Genomic DNA, 17,842 nt, shown 5'->3' on the forward strand with positions numbered 1-17,842 from the left:
CATCAACTGCTGGCTGGGTTTTCTGTTGGCTGAGCTCCAGGAGAAGCCCACTGATGTGGTCTGTGCAGAGCAGTCCCTGGGGCACGGAGCAGGATGGAGAGCTGGAGCAAACGTGGAGGAGTGAGGAGATGTCCAGCACAGTCAGACATGGCCAAATGAGTAGGTCTCTAAGGCCGGGGGAAGGAGCCTTTCAGAAGGGGGCAAATCCAACTCTGAGTCCACCCACGGGGCTTTGTGCTTTTGTTTTTTTTTTGAAGGCAAGCATGAAACAAACTTTATTGATGAAGATAAAGGTGGGCTTACAGCGTAAGAAAGAGTACAAAGCAGGATCCACTCTGCACGGACAGCGAACAGGCCTCCACGGCCAGGGCAAGTAGGCGACGAGGCCATGTGCTTTGATGAGTTATTAGGCTATATAGAAAGACTTTCTTGTGTCCTGGGTTCAAGTAAAGTTTGATGTTTAGTCAAAGTATGTGAGGAAGTATTCAAAACGTAAGTGAGCAAGTGTGACTATCTTCCAATAAAACGTGTTTATTCTTTGTTTTTAATTTAATACTAGGTATCTACCCAATGAAATTTTTTCCATATAAGGAAAGAGAGTCCTGCATTCTTGGGCTTAGAGATTAGGACGTGGGCATTTTTGGGAGCCACTGTTCTGCCTCTCACAGGGCCAGTCACAGAAGGTACTTTTGTTCTATTACAGAGTCTTTCTCTTTAAAGGGCCTGATTGCAAATATTTAGCCTTTTGAGGCCATGTGGGTTTTGTTGCGACTCTCGACTCTGCTGTTGTAGTGCAAAAGCAGCCAATCTTTATTTATAAAAATGGGTGGTAGGCTGGATCTGGCCCCTGACTGTAGTATACTGACTCCTCTTCTGTTAGATTTGCCAAGCATTGTCTGAAAACTTCTCATCTGGCCTGAGTTTAGCCAGTCTGGTGCTGAAGGATGAACTAAGAGGTGTTCTTGGCCCCGGGGGTGTGTGTTGCACTCTGGGGGGACAAATGCATATAAACAGAAACCCCTGAGGGTGACAGGTCATTGAACGTGGGGGTCAAGGAACAGCAGATGTATCTCTCAGAGAAAGCAACCAGGTCTTCCAAGGAAGAAAATGCCCACATGCCAGCAGGAAATAAAGTTGTGAGGTCCCTGCTTGAGGACCCAGGACTAAAATGATGTCTTAGGGATCTGAGATTTGTGGTTTGACTGTCTGCACCCACACACTGTGTATGAGTCTGGGATTCAAAGCTGCATGACTTTAGACAAGGGTTTCAAGTTTCTTATCTCTAAAATGAATACACATGAAATGGGCAGGTGAAATAGTGTACACAGCTCATTTGTTGAATGAAGGGATGATCTCTAAAGAATAGCTACTATTGTAATTAGTCTCAGAGTTTCCCACAATGCCCTGGGGAGCTACCCTGCCCCATGTCTGATTTGCTAGCACTCACAAGAAGCATAAAGCAAATGGCTTGCTTGTCAGCAATAACGATGCTATTAATAATAGCAGCAGCAGTTGTACTGAAACAAGAGCAGTGGTAATGATGGCTACCATTTAATTAGCACTATCTATTTGCCAGGAACCATGCTGAGATCTTTACAAGGGTTATGTCACTCACCCTGCTCCACAACTCTGGAGGCAGGGCCCTGTTATGAACCACATTTTGTAAAAGGGGACAGGTGGCTCAGAGACAGCAAGCGACTTCCCTAAGAACACACAGTGGCAGAGGTCAGAAGTGGGGCTCAAAGCTGAGTCTGTCTAATGTGACACCATGTTCTCCAGCCCGCAGCAGATAACAGATCCTTTCTTGCGCCTCTTTCTAGTGTCCAGACAACAGTGGATTGTGGCAGTGGTGGCAGAAAAGAGATGTAAGTTAACCCCAAGAAGAATTGAGCGGCTTGTGCAGATGAACCCTGGCTCTCTGTGTCCAGTTCAAAAGGGAGCTTCCTGCTCCCTTTGGAGAATTATCAGTAATTCCCACAGGAATTCTGTCTCTGTGTTCATAGCGTATAAAGCAGGGGCATATTATTGAACTGCCCAGCTCCTTTTAGGAAGAAGCTCATGCCTCATCAGGACCCTGTCCTCAGACCCTTGCATGACTCCGCCTGGCTTCAGAACAGACTTTTCCCTCTGACATTGGTGTCCTGCCATTGTGACCCTCACTTCTCTCTCCAACTGTGATTATTCCTGCTTTCAGGAATCAATCCTGTTGATTGTGGACTGGCCTTTATGACTTCCAAACTTAGGTGTGCGCTGGTCCTGTTCTTTCCACCTACAATTCCTTTCTTCAGTCCCCATGTGGCCAAGCCCTGACCTTCAAAGAAGATGCAGCTCAGCCTCCCCTGCCTGATACCTTCCCTTGTGCCTCCCAGAAGTGAACTAAAGCTCTTTCCTATTACTCCCTGTCCTTCCCTGTGGTAGTAATAGTTTCTCCTTTATTCTATAGCTATTTATATAGGGGAATCTTGCGGACATGATCAATGTTAAGTTCATGTGTACAGTTCACCTCTCCTGATGGCTGGCATACATACAGTGTCCCATAAACAAACAAACCAAACTATATATACACATATATACACACACACCCCTACTGATAGATATATATACACACACAAACATCCACGCCCATATCATGCTGAGTGGGTATATCCATCAGAAAATAATTATTTTTTTTATTTTTATTTTTTTGGCCGGGGCTGGGCTTGAACCCGCCACCTCCGGCATATGGGACCGGCACCCTACCCATTGAGCCACAGGCGCCGCCCAGAAAATAATTATTGAGTACCCATCTGGGCTTCCCCTTCTCTCCCTGTGCTGCTTTCAGGGAGTAAAGTCCCCATTTACAAAGACATTGCAGCTAAGGTAAGAAAGGAGTTAAGACCTTCACACTTGACATAATTCATGAACGTGTCTTTTGCTTTAAAATTCAATGCCCAGTTTTACTCCCAAACTAGAGAGATATATTGGAGTCCATATCTCCCCAGTGAAGGGGGCAGTGGCTGATGGAAGGCAGGGGCATTGGAATAAAAAAGAACAAGAGTTTGCATCTCAACTTCCCCACTGACAAGCTGGAGACCTTGTCCATGACCCCAGTTGGCCTCTCTACCATCTGTATAATGGAGGCAGCACGGGCTGCCACCTCTTGGGAATGATAAGTGGAGTTAAGCATGCTAGCACTTGGTGGCACAATGCCTGCCTTACGCTATGGGTGTTTTTTTTTTTTTTTTTTATTGTTTGAGAGAGAGAGTCTCACTTTCTTGCCCCCAGTAGATTGCTGTGGTATCATAGGTCACAGCAACCTCAAACTCTTGGGCTCAAGCAATCCTCTTGTCTCAGCCTCCGAGTAGCTCAGACTACAGTCATATGCCAATATGCCTGGCTAGTTTTTCTATTTGTAGTAGAGATGGGGTCTCACTCTTGCTCAGGCTGGTCTCAAACTCCTGAACCCAAGCAATCCACCCACCTCATCCTCCCGGAGTGCTAGGATTACAGGTGCGAGCCACCGCTCCTGGCATGGGGTAAATATTGAAGGGCTGTTACTGTCACTGTCACTGTGTTGACACTGTCCTGCCTTCTGGTTCTAGGGATAATGTCTCCATCCTCAGCTCCCGGCCAGAGGGCAGTCTGCAGTCCTGGATGAGCTGTACTCTGTCACTGGCCACAGATCCCATGAGGAGCCCCTCTCGACAGTCAGTCACCAGCAGTCACATCCTCAGCCCCAGGTAAGACTTTCTTCCTGCTTCCTGTGGGGGGCCAATAGTTTGGAGAATCTCAGAATTTGCAGGTTGTTACATAAATCTTTTCATTTTCTGTGGACTAGGCAACAGACAAGTGTGGTCCTGACAGTGTGAGGTATAATCCTGCTTCTTCCTAGCCCTGTGACTTTAGGCCAGTCACTAATCCTCTCTGGGTCTCCACTTCTTCATCTTCAAAACATGGGATATCATTGTATTTACTCACCCAAAGGACGAAAGTGATGAGGATCTAATATAGTCCTCCCAAAGCATAATTCTTGAGATGATTTTAAGTAGCACAGGGTGAACATTAAAAAAAATAGTAATAGTTATTTTCTCTGCTTTCTATTTAAGGCAAGTCAAAATTATTTCCCTTTTATGGATACTTAGAAATTTAAAATTTTCTTTATACAGCCACTTAATTTTTTTAAATTTCAGATTAATATGAAGGTTATGTATTCAATCTTTTTTTGTGTGTGTGTGTGTGTTTGGCTTTTTTCATTGAGCATAGCATTTTCTTTTCTTTTTTTTTTTTTTTTTATTGTTGGGGATTCATTGAGGGTACAATAAGCCAGTTACACTGATTGCAATTGTTAGGTAAAGTCCCTCTTGCAATCATGTCTTGCCCCCATAAAGTGTGACACACACTAAGGCCCCACCCCCCTCCCTCCATCCCTCTTTCTGCTTCCCCCCCCAACCTTAATTGTCATTAATTGTCCTCATATCAAGAGTGAGTACATAGGATTCATACTTCTCCATTCTTGTGATGCTTTACTAAGAATAATGTCTTCCACTTCCATCCAGGTTAATACGAAGGATGTAAAGTCTCCATTTTTTTTAATGGCTGAATAGTATTCCATGGTATACGTATACCACAGCTTGTTAATCCATTCCTGGGTTGGTGGGCATTTAGGCTGTTTCCACATTTTGGCGATTGTAAATTGAGCTGCAGTAAACAGTCTAGTACAAGTGTCCTTATGATAAAAGGATTTCTTTCCTTCTGGGTAGATGCCCAGTAATGGGATTGCAGGATCAAATGGGAGGTCTAGCTTGAGTGCTTTGAGGTTTCTCCATACTTCCTTCCAGAAAGGTTGTACTAGTTTGCAGTCCCACCAGCAGTGTAAAAGTGTTCCCTTCTCTCCACATCCACGCCAGCATCTGCAGTTTTGAGATTTTGTGATGTGGGCCATTCTCACTGGGGTTAGATGATATCTCAGGGTTGTTTTGATTTGCATTTCTCTAATATATAGAGATGATGAACATTTTTTCATGTGTTTGTTAGCCATTCGTCTGTCATCTTTAGAGAAAGTTCTATTCATGTATCTTGCCCATTGATATATGGGATTGTTGGCTTTTTTCATGTGGATTAATTTGAGTTCTCTATAGATCCTAGTTATCAAGCTTTTGTCTGATTGAAAATATGCAAATATCCTTTCCCATTGTGTGGGTTGTCTCTTTGCTTTGGTTATTGTCTCCTTAGCTGTACAGAAGCTTTTCAGTTTAATGAAGTCCCATTTGTTTATTTTTGTTGTTGTTGCAATTGCCATGGCAGTCTTCTTCATGAAGTCTTCCCCCAGGCCAATATCTTCCAGTGTTTTTCCTATGCTTTCTTTGAGGATTTTTATTGTTTCATGCCTTAAATGTAAGTCCTTTATCCATCTTGAATCAATTTTTGTGAGTGGGGAAAGGTGTGGGTCCAGTTTCAGTCTTTTACATGCAGACATCCAGTTCTCCCAACACCATTTATTGAATAGGGAGTCTTTCCCCCAAGGTAAGTTCTTGTTTGGTTTATTGAAGATTAGGTGGTTGTAAGATGTTAGTTTCATTTCTTGGTTTTCAATTCGATTCCAAGTGTCTATGTCTCTGTTTTTGTGCCAGTACCATGCTGTCTTGACCACTATGGTTTTTTGTAGTACAGACTAAAATCTGGTATGCTGATGCCCCCAGCTTTATTTTTATTACTAAGAACTGCCTTAGCTATACGGGGTTTTTTCCGGTTCCATACAAAACGCAGAATCATTTTTTCCAAATCTTGAAAGTACGATGTAGGTACTTTGATAGGAATGGCATTGAATAGGTAGATTGCTTTGGGAAGTATAGACATTTTAACAATGTTGATTCTTCCCATCCATGAGCATGGTATGTTCTTCCATTTGTTAATATCCTCTGCTATTTCCTTTCTGAGGATTTCATAGTTTTCTTCATAGAGGTCCTTCATCTCCTTCGTTAGGTATATTCCTAGGTATTTCATTTTCTTTGAAACTATGGTGAAGGGAGTTGTGTCCTTAATTAGCTTCTCATCTTGACTGTTATTGGTGTATACAAAGGCTACTGACTTGTGGACATTGATTTTATATCCTGAAACATGACTGTATTTTTTGATGACTTCTAGGAGTCTTGTGGTTGAGTCTTTGGGGTTCTCTAAGTATAAGATCATGTCGTCAGCAAAGAGGGAGAGTTTGACCTCCTCTGCTCCCATTTGGATTCCCTTAATTTCCTTGTCTTGCCTAATTGTATTGGCTAGAACTTCCAGCACTACGTTGAATAGTAAAGGTGACAGAGGACAACCTTGTCTGGTTCCAGTTCTAAGAGGAAAAGCTTTCAGTTTTACTCCATTCAGTAAAATCTTGGCTGTGGGTTTGTCATAGATAGCTTCAATCAGTTTTAGAAATGTGCCACCTGGGCGGCGCCTGTGGCTCAGTCGGTAGGGCGCCGGCCCCATATACCGAGGGTGGCGGGTTCAAACCCGGCCCCGGCCAAACTGCAACCAAAAAATAGCCGGGCATTGTGGTGGGTGCCTGTAGTCCCAGCTACTCGGGAGGCTGAGGCAAGAGAATCGCTTAAGCCCAGGAGTTGGAGGTTGCTGTGAGCCGTGTGAGGCCACGGCACTCTACCAAGGGCCACAAAGTGAGACTCTGCCTCTACAAAAAAAAAAAAAAAAAAAAGAAATGTGCCACCTATGCCTATACTCTTCAGTGTTCTAATTAGAAAAGGATGCTGGATTTTATCAAATGCTTTTTCTGCATCTATTGAGAGGATCATGTGATCTTTATTTTTGCCTCTGTTAATATGGTGGATAACGTTTATAGACTTGCGTATGTTAAACCAGCCTTGCATCCCTGGGATGAAGCCTACTTGATCATGATGAATGACTTTTTTGATGATAAGCTGTAATCTATTGGCTAGGATTTTGTTGAGAATTTTTGCGTCTATATTCATGAGTGAGATTGGTCTGAAATTCTCCTTTTTGTTTGGGTCTTTTCCTGGTTTTGGTATCAGGGTGATGTTTGCTTCATAGAATGTGTTGGGGGAAGATTCCTTCTTCCTCAGTTTTTTGGAATAATTTCTGCAGTAGAGGAATAAGCTCTTCCTTGAAGGTTTGATAGAATTCTGGAGTGAAGCCATCTGGACCAGGGCATTTTTTAGTTGGAAGCTTTTTTATTGTTTCTTTGATCTCAGTGCTTGAAATTGGTCTGTTCAGGAGGTCTATTTCTTCCTGGCTAAGTCTAGGGAGAGGGTGTGATTCCAAATATTGATCCATTTCCTTCACATTGTCAAATTTCTGGGCATAGAGTTTCTGGTAGTATTCAGAGATGATCTCTTGTATCTCTGTGGGATCAGTTGTTATTTCCCCTTTATCGTTTCTGATTGAGGTTACTAGAGATTTTACTTTTCTATTTCTAGTTAGTCTGGCCAATGGTTTATCTATTTTATTTATTTTTTCAAAAAACCAACTCCTTGTTTCATTAATTTTCTGAATGATTCTTTTGTTTTCAATTTCATTGATCTCTGATTTGATTTTGGATATTTCTTTTCTTCTACTGAGTTTAGGCTTAGATTGTTCTTCTTTTTCCAATTCCATAAGATCTCTTGTGAGATTGTTGATGTGCTCTCTTTCTGCTTTTCGAATGTAGGCATCTAAAGGGATGAATTTTCCTCTCAAAACTGCTTTTGCAGTATCCCACAGGTTTTGGTAGCTTGTGTCTTCATTGTTGTTATGTTCAAGGAAGTTAATAATTTCCTGTTTTATTTCTTCCTGCACCCATCTGTTATTCAACAGAAGATTGTTTAATTTCCATGCCTTTGGGTGGGGTCGAGCATTTTTGTTAGAGTTGAGTTCCACCTTTAGTGCCTTATGGTCTGAAAAGATACAAGGTAAAATCTCAATTCTTTTGATTCTGTTGATATTTGTTTTGTGTCCCAGGATACGATCAATTTTGGAGAATGTTCCATGGGGTGATGAGAAGAATGTATATTCTTTATTTTTGGGGTGGAGTGTTCTATATGCGTCTATCAAGAATAGTTGTTCTAGGGTCTCATTTAAATCTCTTATATCTTTGTTTAATTTCTGTTTAGAGGATCTGTCCAGCTCTGTAAGAGGAGTGTTAAAGTCCCCTGTTATGATGGTATTATCAGATATCATATTGCTCAGACTGAGTAAGGTCTGCTTCAAGAATCTGGGAGCATTTAAATTGGGTGCATAAATATTTAGAATTGACATGTCTTCTTGTTGTAGTTTTCCCTTGACCAATAAAAAGTGACCATCTTGTCTTTTTTGACTTTAGTTGCTTTAAGTCCACATGTATCTGAAAATAAGATTGCAACTCCTCTTTTCTTCTGAATTCCATTTGCCTGAAAAATTGTCTTCCAACCCTTGACTCGGAGCTTTAATTTGTCTTTTGAAGCCAGGTGTGTTTCTTGCAGACAGCAAATGGATGGCTTGTGTTTTTTAATCCAGTCAGCCAATCTATGTCTCTTCAGTGGGGAAATCAAGCCATTAACATTTATTGAGATAATTGATAAGTGTGGTAATATTCTATTCGTCTTATTTGGTGAGAGTCCATTGCTTAGTTTTATCTTTTGCTTCAGTGTGGAGGTTAGGTTCTGTCCTTTGATTTCTGAGTTCTTACTTTGCTGCTGATCCATTGTAGTGGTCTGTGTGCAGAACAGGTTGAAGTATTTCCTGTAGAGCTGGTCTTGTTGTGGCGAATTTCCTCAATGTTTGTATATCCGTAAATGATTTGATTTCTCCATCAATTTTTAAGCTTAGCTTAGCAGGGTATAGAATTCTGGGCTGAAAATTGTTCTGTTTAAGTAGATTAAAGGTAGATGACCATTGTCTTCTTGCTTGGAAAGTTTCATTAGAGAAGTCTGCGGTCAATCTGATGGATTTGCCCCTGTAGGTCAACTGGCGCTTACTCCTGGCAGCTTGCAGAATCTTTTCTTTTGTCTTGACTTTGGACAGGTTCATCATAATGTGTCTTGGAGAAGCTCGGTTAGAGTTGAGGCGACCTGGGGTCCGATATCCTTCTGAAAGCAGTGTGTCAGAATCTTTGGTGATGTTTGGGAAATTTTCTTTTATAATATTCTCTAGTATGGCTTCCATTCCTCTGGGGCATTCTTCTTCCCCTTCTGGAATTCCTATAACTCGTATGTTGGAACGCTTCATAAAGTCCCATAATTCTGACAGTGAACGTTCTGCTTTCTCTCTCTTCTTTTCTGCCTCTTTTACTATCTGAGTTACCTCAAGAACTTTGTCTTCTACCTCTGAAATTCTTTCTTCTGCATGGTCTAACCTGTTGCTGATATTTCCCATTGCATCTTTAAGTTCCCTAATTGACTGTTTCAGTTCCTTCAGGTCTGCTATGTCCTTTTTATATTCTTCATATCATTCATCTCTTATTTGATTCTGTTTTTGGATTTCCTTTTGGTTATTTTCCACTTTATTAGCAATTTCCTTCATTGTTTCCATCATTTCTTTCATTGTTTTCAACATGTGTATTCTAAATTCCCTTTCTGTCATTCCTAACATTTCTTTACAGGTGGAATCATCTGCAGTAGCTACCTCATGGTCCCTTGGTGGGGTTGTTCTAGACTGGTTCTTCCTGTTGCCTGGAGTTTTCTGCTGATTCTTCCTCATGAGTGATTTCTTTTATCTGTTTCCTTGCCCTAATTTTCCTTTCACTTCCTCTTGCTCTTTAAGTTCTTGTGCCTGTGGAAGTTGTGGGCGGGTTTAGACGGATTGAACACACGCGACCACTTACCGATTTTCCACTGTTTTAGTCCTCCTCTTGGGGTCCAGAAGTCTCTCGCTGACTCCCTGTATCCTCATAGGAGTGATGATAGGCAGATACCACCAGCCAGAGATGCCTGGAGTCCTATCTCCCCAGACTCACGGTGCCCAGATGCAAGGAAGTTGTTACTTGGCTGCCATCTTGCTCCGCCTCTATGTATTCAGTCTTGACTTGAGGACAATTAATGACACGGTGGGGGTTGGGGAAAGTGGAGAGCAGAGAGAGAGAGAAGGAGGGAGGGGGGTGGGGTCTCAGTGTGTGACACATCTTGTACCCTTAATGAATCTCCAACAATAAAAAATATATATATGAGGGTTAATCATTTGTAGTATGAGATATTAAGTTTTTTGTTTTTTTTAAGTGGGGAATCATTATAAAGAAAGCTAGACTGGATGGTTTCTCATTTGGAGATTTTAGCTTTATTTGATTTTTAATCATTATGTGATTTTGTAGTTTCCCTGCTAAAGTGGGGGATGAATTCCATCACGGCTGAGACGGGCCCCTCTCAAGTCTACAAGATGGCCAGCAATAGGTTGCCCTAACAAACGGACCTTGGGATTGATCTTGGTTGTATGACTTAAATCCATCGTCCCTCTTGCGTTTCAGCTCCATGTCTCTGAGCCCACTTGGTTTTCTTGAGGGTTAATGGCCATAAATCAGAAATTATGGATTAAGCAGATGCATAATTAATATGAAATGTACACTGCCTGTGTGATAACAGAAGGTGCCCTGTGTTAAGGCAGAAATGGAAAACCAGAGCCTAATGGAGCAAATCCAGACAACCCTTTCCTGACTTGAAACGTGTTTGCTCTGAAGCAGAGGTTGCCTCTGCAGAAAGAAGGGGGCAGGAGTTCGTGCTAACCTTTTGGGCACATTCGGTAAATGGCAAATGTCTGGCCCATGTCTGCAGATAATCTTAGCCTGGGAGATTTGATGTTGAAAATATCAAATGGAGGCTTCAGGAATGGGGTGCATCTGGGGAGTTAATTAAAGCAAGATTATCTGATTGCTGCTCTTAATTAAAAACAAAGGTCTGCATGAAGAAAGAATCATGTCCTCAGTGAACCCCAAATGATGAGGACTTTTTCTCTTCTTGATAACTAAATATCTTTGTTTTTGCTTGCCTGCCAGTGGCAGCAGCAGAGCTGGAGGCGGCCAGAGCAGAATGGGAATGCTCCGTAACATAACATCCAAGTTTCAGAGTTAGAATTATAGCAGGATGCACGACAAGGATCCATAACTGAACAAATTGTACCCCGTGTTGTGTGGCGTCTGTCTGAATGGGAGATGAGAGGTGGTTTCAGCACGTAATCTGAAGTCAGAGCGTCTGGGTTCCAAACCATTATTCACATTTCTTGGAGCTGGAGATTTGGGGCAAGTTGCTTAACTTTCCTGTTGGTGTTTCCTCATGAGCAAATCAGAGTTGCCGTCAGGGGTGATGTGTTGACGTACACGTCGTTCTTCACTCGGAGTCTGGCACCTAGACAATAAACTGCTTTATGAGTATTAGTATCTATTTGATGCCTAGAGGAACCCTAGGAACAGATATCAACAAGGGGAGCAGTTTATCCGTGATAGATGGTCTCACCCCAGTTCCTGCAGCTGGTTTCAGGCAGGGCTGGGCCCCTCCAAGTTCTCGTCCCGCTTTCTCGGCCCTCTCCCCTTCCACATCCTTGGGCACATCCAGCTTCAGTTCAGACTTGAAGTCCCTGCACCAAGGACAGTGAAGGAGGAGGAAGCGAGCCAGAACTTGGACACATTTGTAAGAAGGGACTCCTTGTCAGTCCTCAGAGCTGGTTCACAGTTGGTGCTCAATAAATGTTTGTTGAGTGAATAACTGACCATAGCATCAAAGTTAGAACAGAAATATTAACTGTATTTAGTTGCAGCTCCACACTGACTGTGCCTCAGAGAAGGTGGGTAATTCATTCAATGTCACACAGCAGGTAAGTGGAAGAACAAGGGATTTGAACCCCTTCAGAGCCTCTCTTGGTTTTGACCATATTGCCCTGGCTCTCTGATGTTTATTCAGAGGGTAGATCACTCACTTGGCAAAGTTTACTGGCAAAAATCTGACCTGTTTATTAACATTAACACTGCCTAAAGATTATTATTCAACATTCAGCCAAAAGATATTTAGTAAATGCCTACTGAATACCAAATCCCAAGGCATTATGACCTGAAAATCTTGAAGCCCTTCTTTTGAAGATGTCTATATTTTGAAGACTGTAGACATTCTAAGTTGGAAAAAACTACTGGGATTATCTAGTGTTACTTGCTTATTATGCAGATGGGGGGAATTGAGGTCTGCAGAGGCAAATATTTCACCAAAATTTGCAGCATAAAGCTCAAGGCCTTTTTTTTCATGGCCCAAGCAATCTGTGATCATTTCTCCTCTTTAAGAACTTAAAATATTACAGAAGGCTAAACTCCTTTGGTCACTACTGCAATCTTAGCTTCCTTCCCAAACAGATCCACCATCCTCACTTTGGTTTATATCCTTCCATGTCTTTCTCTCTAAATATCATAAATATATATACATACTCATAGCAAATATATTGCATATTTGTGGGCTTTTAAAATCATAAATGTACAAAACTATATTATGTACATTTTACCACTCATAAATTCTTACAACATGCCTCTTTCCCCTAACAAGATCTTTCCCTACCAGACCCATAAGTCTGTCTCATTTTTTATAATCCCTGTGAAAGGCGCCATGCTTTATTTACCTAAAGTGTTCTTATTTCCCTTTCAAGTACTTTATGGATATTCACCGTTGGCATACCAGGCTTCAAAAAACATACATCTGTATCTGCATGGGTAAATAATTCTCTGAGTCAAAGGACATTTGTGTTTTAAATTGGCACAGATATCACCAAATCCTCCCAGTGTCCTTTCTGCGAGGAGGCTCTGTCTGATGGCAGAGGACAGGACTCCTGTCTACCTGTCCCCATATTGCCTGGCACATGGTAAGGCTCAATAAGTGAGCCTCTTCAGTATTTCCAATTTTAACTGCAAAAGGTCACGTTTAAACCGGAAGAGAGGGAGAGCGGTCGTCTGCCAACAAAATAAAAGCAGTCCCTGTATTATTTATAAGGGGACGTCAACTCAAGAGAAATATACCTAAAGCATTATGATTTACAGCCCAGGAATCATGCTGCTGCTGCTGCTGCTGATAAATGCAAGCACTGCTGGAGACAGAGGAACTAAATTGCCTCTGTTGCCCCCAGAGAGGGAGTTCATGGGCTTGGTGGTGGCACTCACACTCGGTTCAGGAGTCTCTCTTAACATCAGGTCGCACGGGTGCCACAGCTAACTAGGGGGGCTGGTGTGCTCACCCAGCCTTGTGCCTGGCCTCTTCTTCCCACCCTCCAGGGCCACTGCCCTGTGGAATAGCATGTGCAGATCACAGAGCTCTCCTGGCTTCCTTCCCAACAGGCTTCCCCAGCAGAGTCCGAGCTCATTTCATTGGAGGCCCAACAGAGCTCCAGTCGTGGCCGTCCAGGAAGCCTTGCAGGGTCCCATGCGTCAGGCATTGCTGGCCTCAGTTGTACAGATTGCTGCCTCATTGTACTGGGCGACTAGTCCAAACCATGCTGACCTTCCTTCAGCCCCTCCTCCTCATCCTCAGACAGCGTCTCACCTCCTGCTTTGTTCAGTGAAAATTAAGCAAGGCTTCACCTTCTGTTGTGATGTTTCTAAATTTATTTCTGTCTGGCTCCATGTTCCCTCTGGTCTAAGAAGATAAGGTCTGGTCCTGTTCTACTATCTGAGGCTGATCCATATTCACACCCTCTTCCTCTGAAAACACCCTGATCCATCCAGAGTCCCCTCTCTCTCCTGTTCCTCAGCTCCCTCATCCCAGTTCTCCCTGCACAGCTTACAAACATTTTGCAGTCTCCCCATGCTGACTATATTCTCACCCAACACCTTGCTGCTCTCTTGAGTTATCACTTTAGATAGATCCAAGTTTTTAAAACGGTCATCTGCACGTAATGGAAGTTATCACTTCCATTTAGATCCAGGTTTTTATAACTGTCGTCTGCGTGGACCATCTTCATTTACAGCATGCGTACCTCTATTTACTATAGCCCAGGGCCGGCCCCCACCACGCTACCGAAACATTTTTCACCACATCAGCAGCTTCCAAAGAGACAAATCAGGGAACAGTCTCTGGTCTTTTATCTTTTTCTGGGGTTCCTCTGGCTGCTGTTAAACACTTTTTAGAGCTCTCTGCTTAGTTAACCCTGACAATATTTCTGCTTCTTAGTGCTACCGAAACTTCTCTTTCCTGGTCTCTACCTGCGTGCCCTGTGCCCCAAATGCTGGGACTCATAGGGTGCTGCTCTTACCTCGCTGTTTTTCTCTCCACCTGGCGGCAGCCAACTTTCCTCTCATGAGTTTGACTCCCAGCTATAAGCAGGTGACACTCAAATCTGTATTACTAGCTCTTAAATTCTCCCCAGTTTTGAACTTATATATTTTGTCTAATTACCTACATTGACCACCAGCCGATGTCCCCCTGATGTTTCAGCTTAGCATATCCGAGAGGAAATTCGTGCCTCCCCATCTACCCTATGTTCCCAGGATCACTGGGTGCTTCTGTCGCTCATAAAGCCACCCAAGCTGGAGCCCAGGACTCATCTTGGGCTATCATCCCTCTTTCTTATCTCATCCATAAATCTTGATTATTCCACCCCAACTTTACCCCAGACAAATACTTGTGACTTGACTCTTTCTACTTTTCTCTATCTCCACCACAAGCCCATTTAAGTCAAGTTATCATCCCATCATGTCTTTCCTAGATTCAGGCAAAGGCCTTCCAACAGCATTCACCCTTGGTCCTTCCTCTGCACTTCAGCCAGTATGATCCCTCTAAAATAAAAATCTGGTGTTAATGGCTTCCCATTGCCTATAGCAGGGTCAGCAAACTATTGCCCACAGGGCAAATCTGGCCCCTCATCTAGTGTTTATAAATAAAGTTTTATTGAATCACAGCAATGCATATTTTTTTAACATGTTGTCCATAATTACTTTTACACTGTGATAGCAGAATTGATTAGTTGCAATAGAGACCATAAAGTCCACAGAACCAAAGGTATTTTTCTCTCTGGCCCTTTACAGAAAAACTTTGTTGTCCTTGGCCCTACAGGATACAATACAAATGCCTTAGCCTGGCTTACAATGTCCTCCGCAATGTGGCCCGTTCCTCCATCCCTGGTCTCATTTTTCGCCCTTTCTCCTTTGTAATTTGTGCCCCAAGTGGTGTATAGCTCTTCCTCATTCACTAAGCTCCCTCCCATCTCTGGTCCTTTTGGATGATCCTTCCCATGTTTCTTAGTTTGTCTCCTCTCACTCAGGACACAGCTTATGAATTGCCTTCCTCAGCAACCTCCCCTAACTCCCTGGAGGGTCAGGTGCCCCCCTGCAGTTGTCTCACAGACCCCAAATTCCCTCTTCCATAGCATAGGCTGTGTTACATAGATTTTATCTACTCAGGTATTTACCTCTTTCATTAGGCTGTGAGCTCCGTAAGCATATAAGCCTTTGTTATTCTTGAACCTCACCACCTAGTATAGTGCCTGGCACATACTAGGTCCTCAATAATTACTGAACAGACAAATGACTAGAGAAATAGCAGTCAGATGGCTTCTCTCCCAGGCTATTAAAAGGATGATATTAGTAATGAGACCCTAAAGTGGATTTCCCAAGCTGATTAACTGTCTCCTATCCCAGAGCAAGTGCTTAGCAACATGAACAGGGATTGATGGAATATAACAGGGAGAACGGAAGGTCTGGGGCTTTGCCCCACCAGAGTGCAGACCGGAGAGAGGCAGGTTGTGTACTCAAGAGAGTTCAACCTGGGCCAATGAGGAAGTCTTGAAGAGAAAGGGAAAGACAATAGACTTGGCAGCCTGGTGGACCTGGTTTCAAATACAACCCCTGTCACTCCCTAGCTTCCTGACCATGAGCAAGTTATAGTCTCTGAGTCTCAATTCCTCTCCTTAAAATAGGCTTCATAATACATTCTCTTTGCTAAGCTGGAGAATTAACATCTGTAGAGTATCCAGGGGAAAGCCTGGTACCAAGTGGGTACTTATTAAGCAGAAACTCTCCTCCACCCTCTGCCCCTCATCCCAGCCAGGCCAGGTGATGCTGCTGTGGGAGGCCTGGCAGGCACAGGCAGAACTAGGGAAGATCATGCCAGAGTGTGTGGACATGGGCTAGATTCATAGCAGAAAACCATGAGTACAGCATGAAATCTCTTGGCAATGAAAGTGACATTTTGGTGAGCTCAGTTTGAAATATGTTGAACTTTGTGTCTTTGGGGATACCCAAATAGAACTGTCCAGAATGTTTTAAACACTGGCCTCAGCCCCCAAGGAGATATCAGGACTTCTTTGCATGATGTTAGGATCCTTGTGAGTGTAAGTGACATCCAACCCAGTTCAACCTGGCTTGAGCAAGAAGGAAAATGTATTGTCTCCTACAGCTGGGAAACCCACGGGTTAGATCTAGCTTCCGGAACTGGTAGATCCGAGAATGCAAAAATGGTCTTGGAGATTTGGTTCCCTACCAACCTCTCGGCTCTGATTTCCTCACTGTTGGTTTCTATCTGGGGCAACAAGTTGGCAGCCAGCAGCTCTAAGCTCATGCCTGCCGCATTCTCAGCCCAACAGTAAATAGGGCTTCTCTCTTTTCAATAGTTCCACAAAAATCTCAAGCCTAAGTGAGTCACGTGTCTGAACCAGTCAGAATGGACAGTGGGACTAACGGACCCTCGTCTGTTAAGCCTGAGTCAGTGTTTCCACCTGTCTTTGGGAGATGGAGTAATTCCCACCAAACCATGGGAACCCGACAGGGATTCCCCAAAGGACAAAGTGAGGGAGGTGTTGCCTGAAGCAGGAGAATGACTCTGGGCAGGTAACAACAATAAGCACAGCAAATGTTCTCCATCAAGGGGAAGGTTGAACTATGAGAGCACACAGGATTATGAAGACAGGGAATGGGGTGCTGGTGGTGAGAAATAACCTTAGAGTGTTTGGGGTCTCCATTCGGTAACTTTGGAAAATCCAAATAATATTGTCTACCCTTGTCAAGAGACTTTATTCATCCCTCAATGTTTAGTGACCAAGCTATCACAACATAATTAGGTGATGCTGTGATTTGAATTTATTACCAATCCCAGATTTCTACTGGTGCTGTTGGACTTGTACCATATTGCAATGTGAGCATGGAGATTATTGTATAAATTGTTCTCACTCACATAATCATCGTGATTTTAATTACTGTGTAATCTCTGCTAATTACTGTTGTATGTATCATTTGCTTTGGTGCCGATTTAACACAACTGCTTTTCGTTTGGGTAAAAGATGGCATCACAACTTTTCATTTTTCTGAGGAAAATTTGCTTTCTGTAAATATTTGCAGCCCCAAACTCTTGGCTTGTGGTTCTTAGTTTCCAATAAAGAGATTTAGATGCCACTGCCACCCCCGTTTGTTTTCATTTGGGATAAGACTAGATTTGCATTAGTAAAAAAAAGGTCTAAATTATAAGGTATTGTTTTAAAAATAAAGTTGTATCACTTTCAAGGAAATGCAATTACTCTACTACAGAAATGTAGCCAAGGCTGGGTCATGTGAGGGCTGCTTAAATGATTAGATAAGACTCGTTTGTAATTAGTTCATTAATTACGTATATGTGAATGGATGGTACTTAGCGTTAGAAACAGCTTGTTCTCAAAGTAGGTTAAGCATCTGATGCTAATCTTATTTCAATAGTACATTTATTTACTGGTCTCTGCATTCTTAGACTTAGAGCTCAGAATAATTTTAATACATCCTGAATATACCTAATGAATGGGCCTCTCATGAATATGGTTTTATGTCTTCCCAGGACGTAATGGTTCTTTTAAGTTTTATCAGTGTTAGGAATATTATTGGAAAAGACATTGAAACTGAACTTGTAGAAATGTTCAATGCAAATACATTTACCATGGACCTAAGGCCTGAGTAAGTGGGAAAACAGGTGAA

At 42.7% G+C, this 17,842-nt stretch overlaps 1 protein-coding gene across 4 annotated transcripts in view; it reads left to right on the forward strand.

The window, feature by feature from the left end:
* The window catches only part of MYO18B (myosin XVIIIB), a 301,196-nt gene that overhangs the window by 259,121 nt on the left and 24,233 nt on the right, over positions 1–17,842 (forward strand). For all 4 annotated transcript variants that reach the window (XM_053588976.1, XM_053588977.1, XM_053588978.1 and 1 more), the window contains 2 exons: positions 1,821–1,865; positions 3,582–3,719. In XM_053588976.1, coding sequence (XP_053444951.1) covers positions 1,821–1,865; positions 3,582–3,719 — 183 coding nt within the window. The remainder of the gene's footprint in view (positions 1–1,820; positions 1,866–3,581; positions 3,720–17,842) is intronic.

This window comes from Nycticebus coucang, chromosome 4 (genome assembly GCF_027406575.1).
Source record: "Nycticebus coucang isolate mNycCou1 chromosome 4, mNycCou1.pri, whole genome shotgun sequence".
Lineage (NCBI taxonomy): Eukaryota > Metazoa > Chordata > Mammalia > Primates > Lorisidae > Nycticebus > Nycticebus coucang.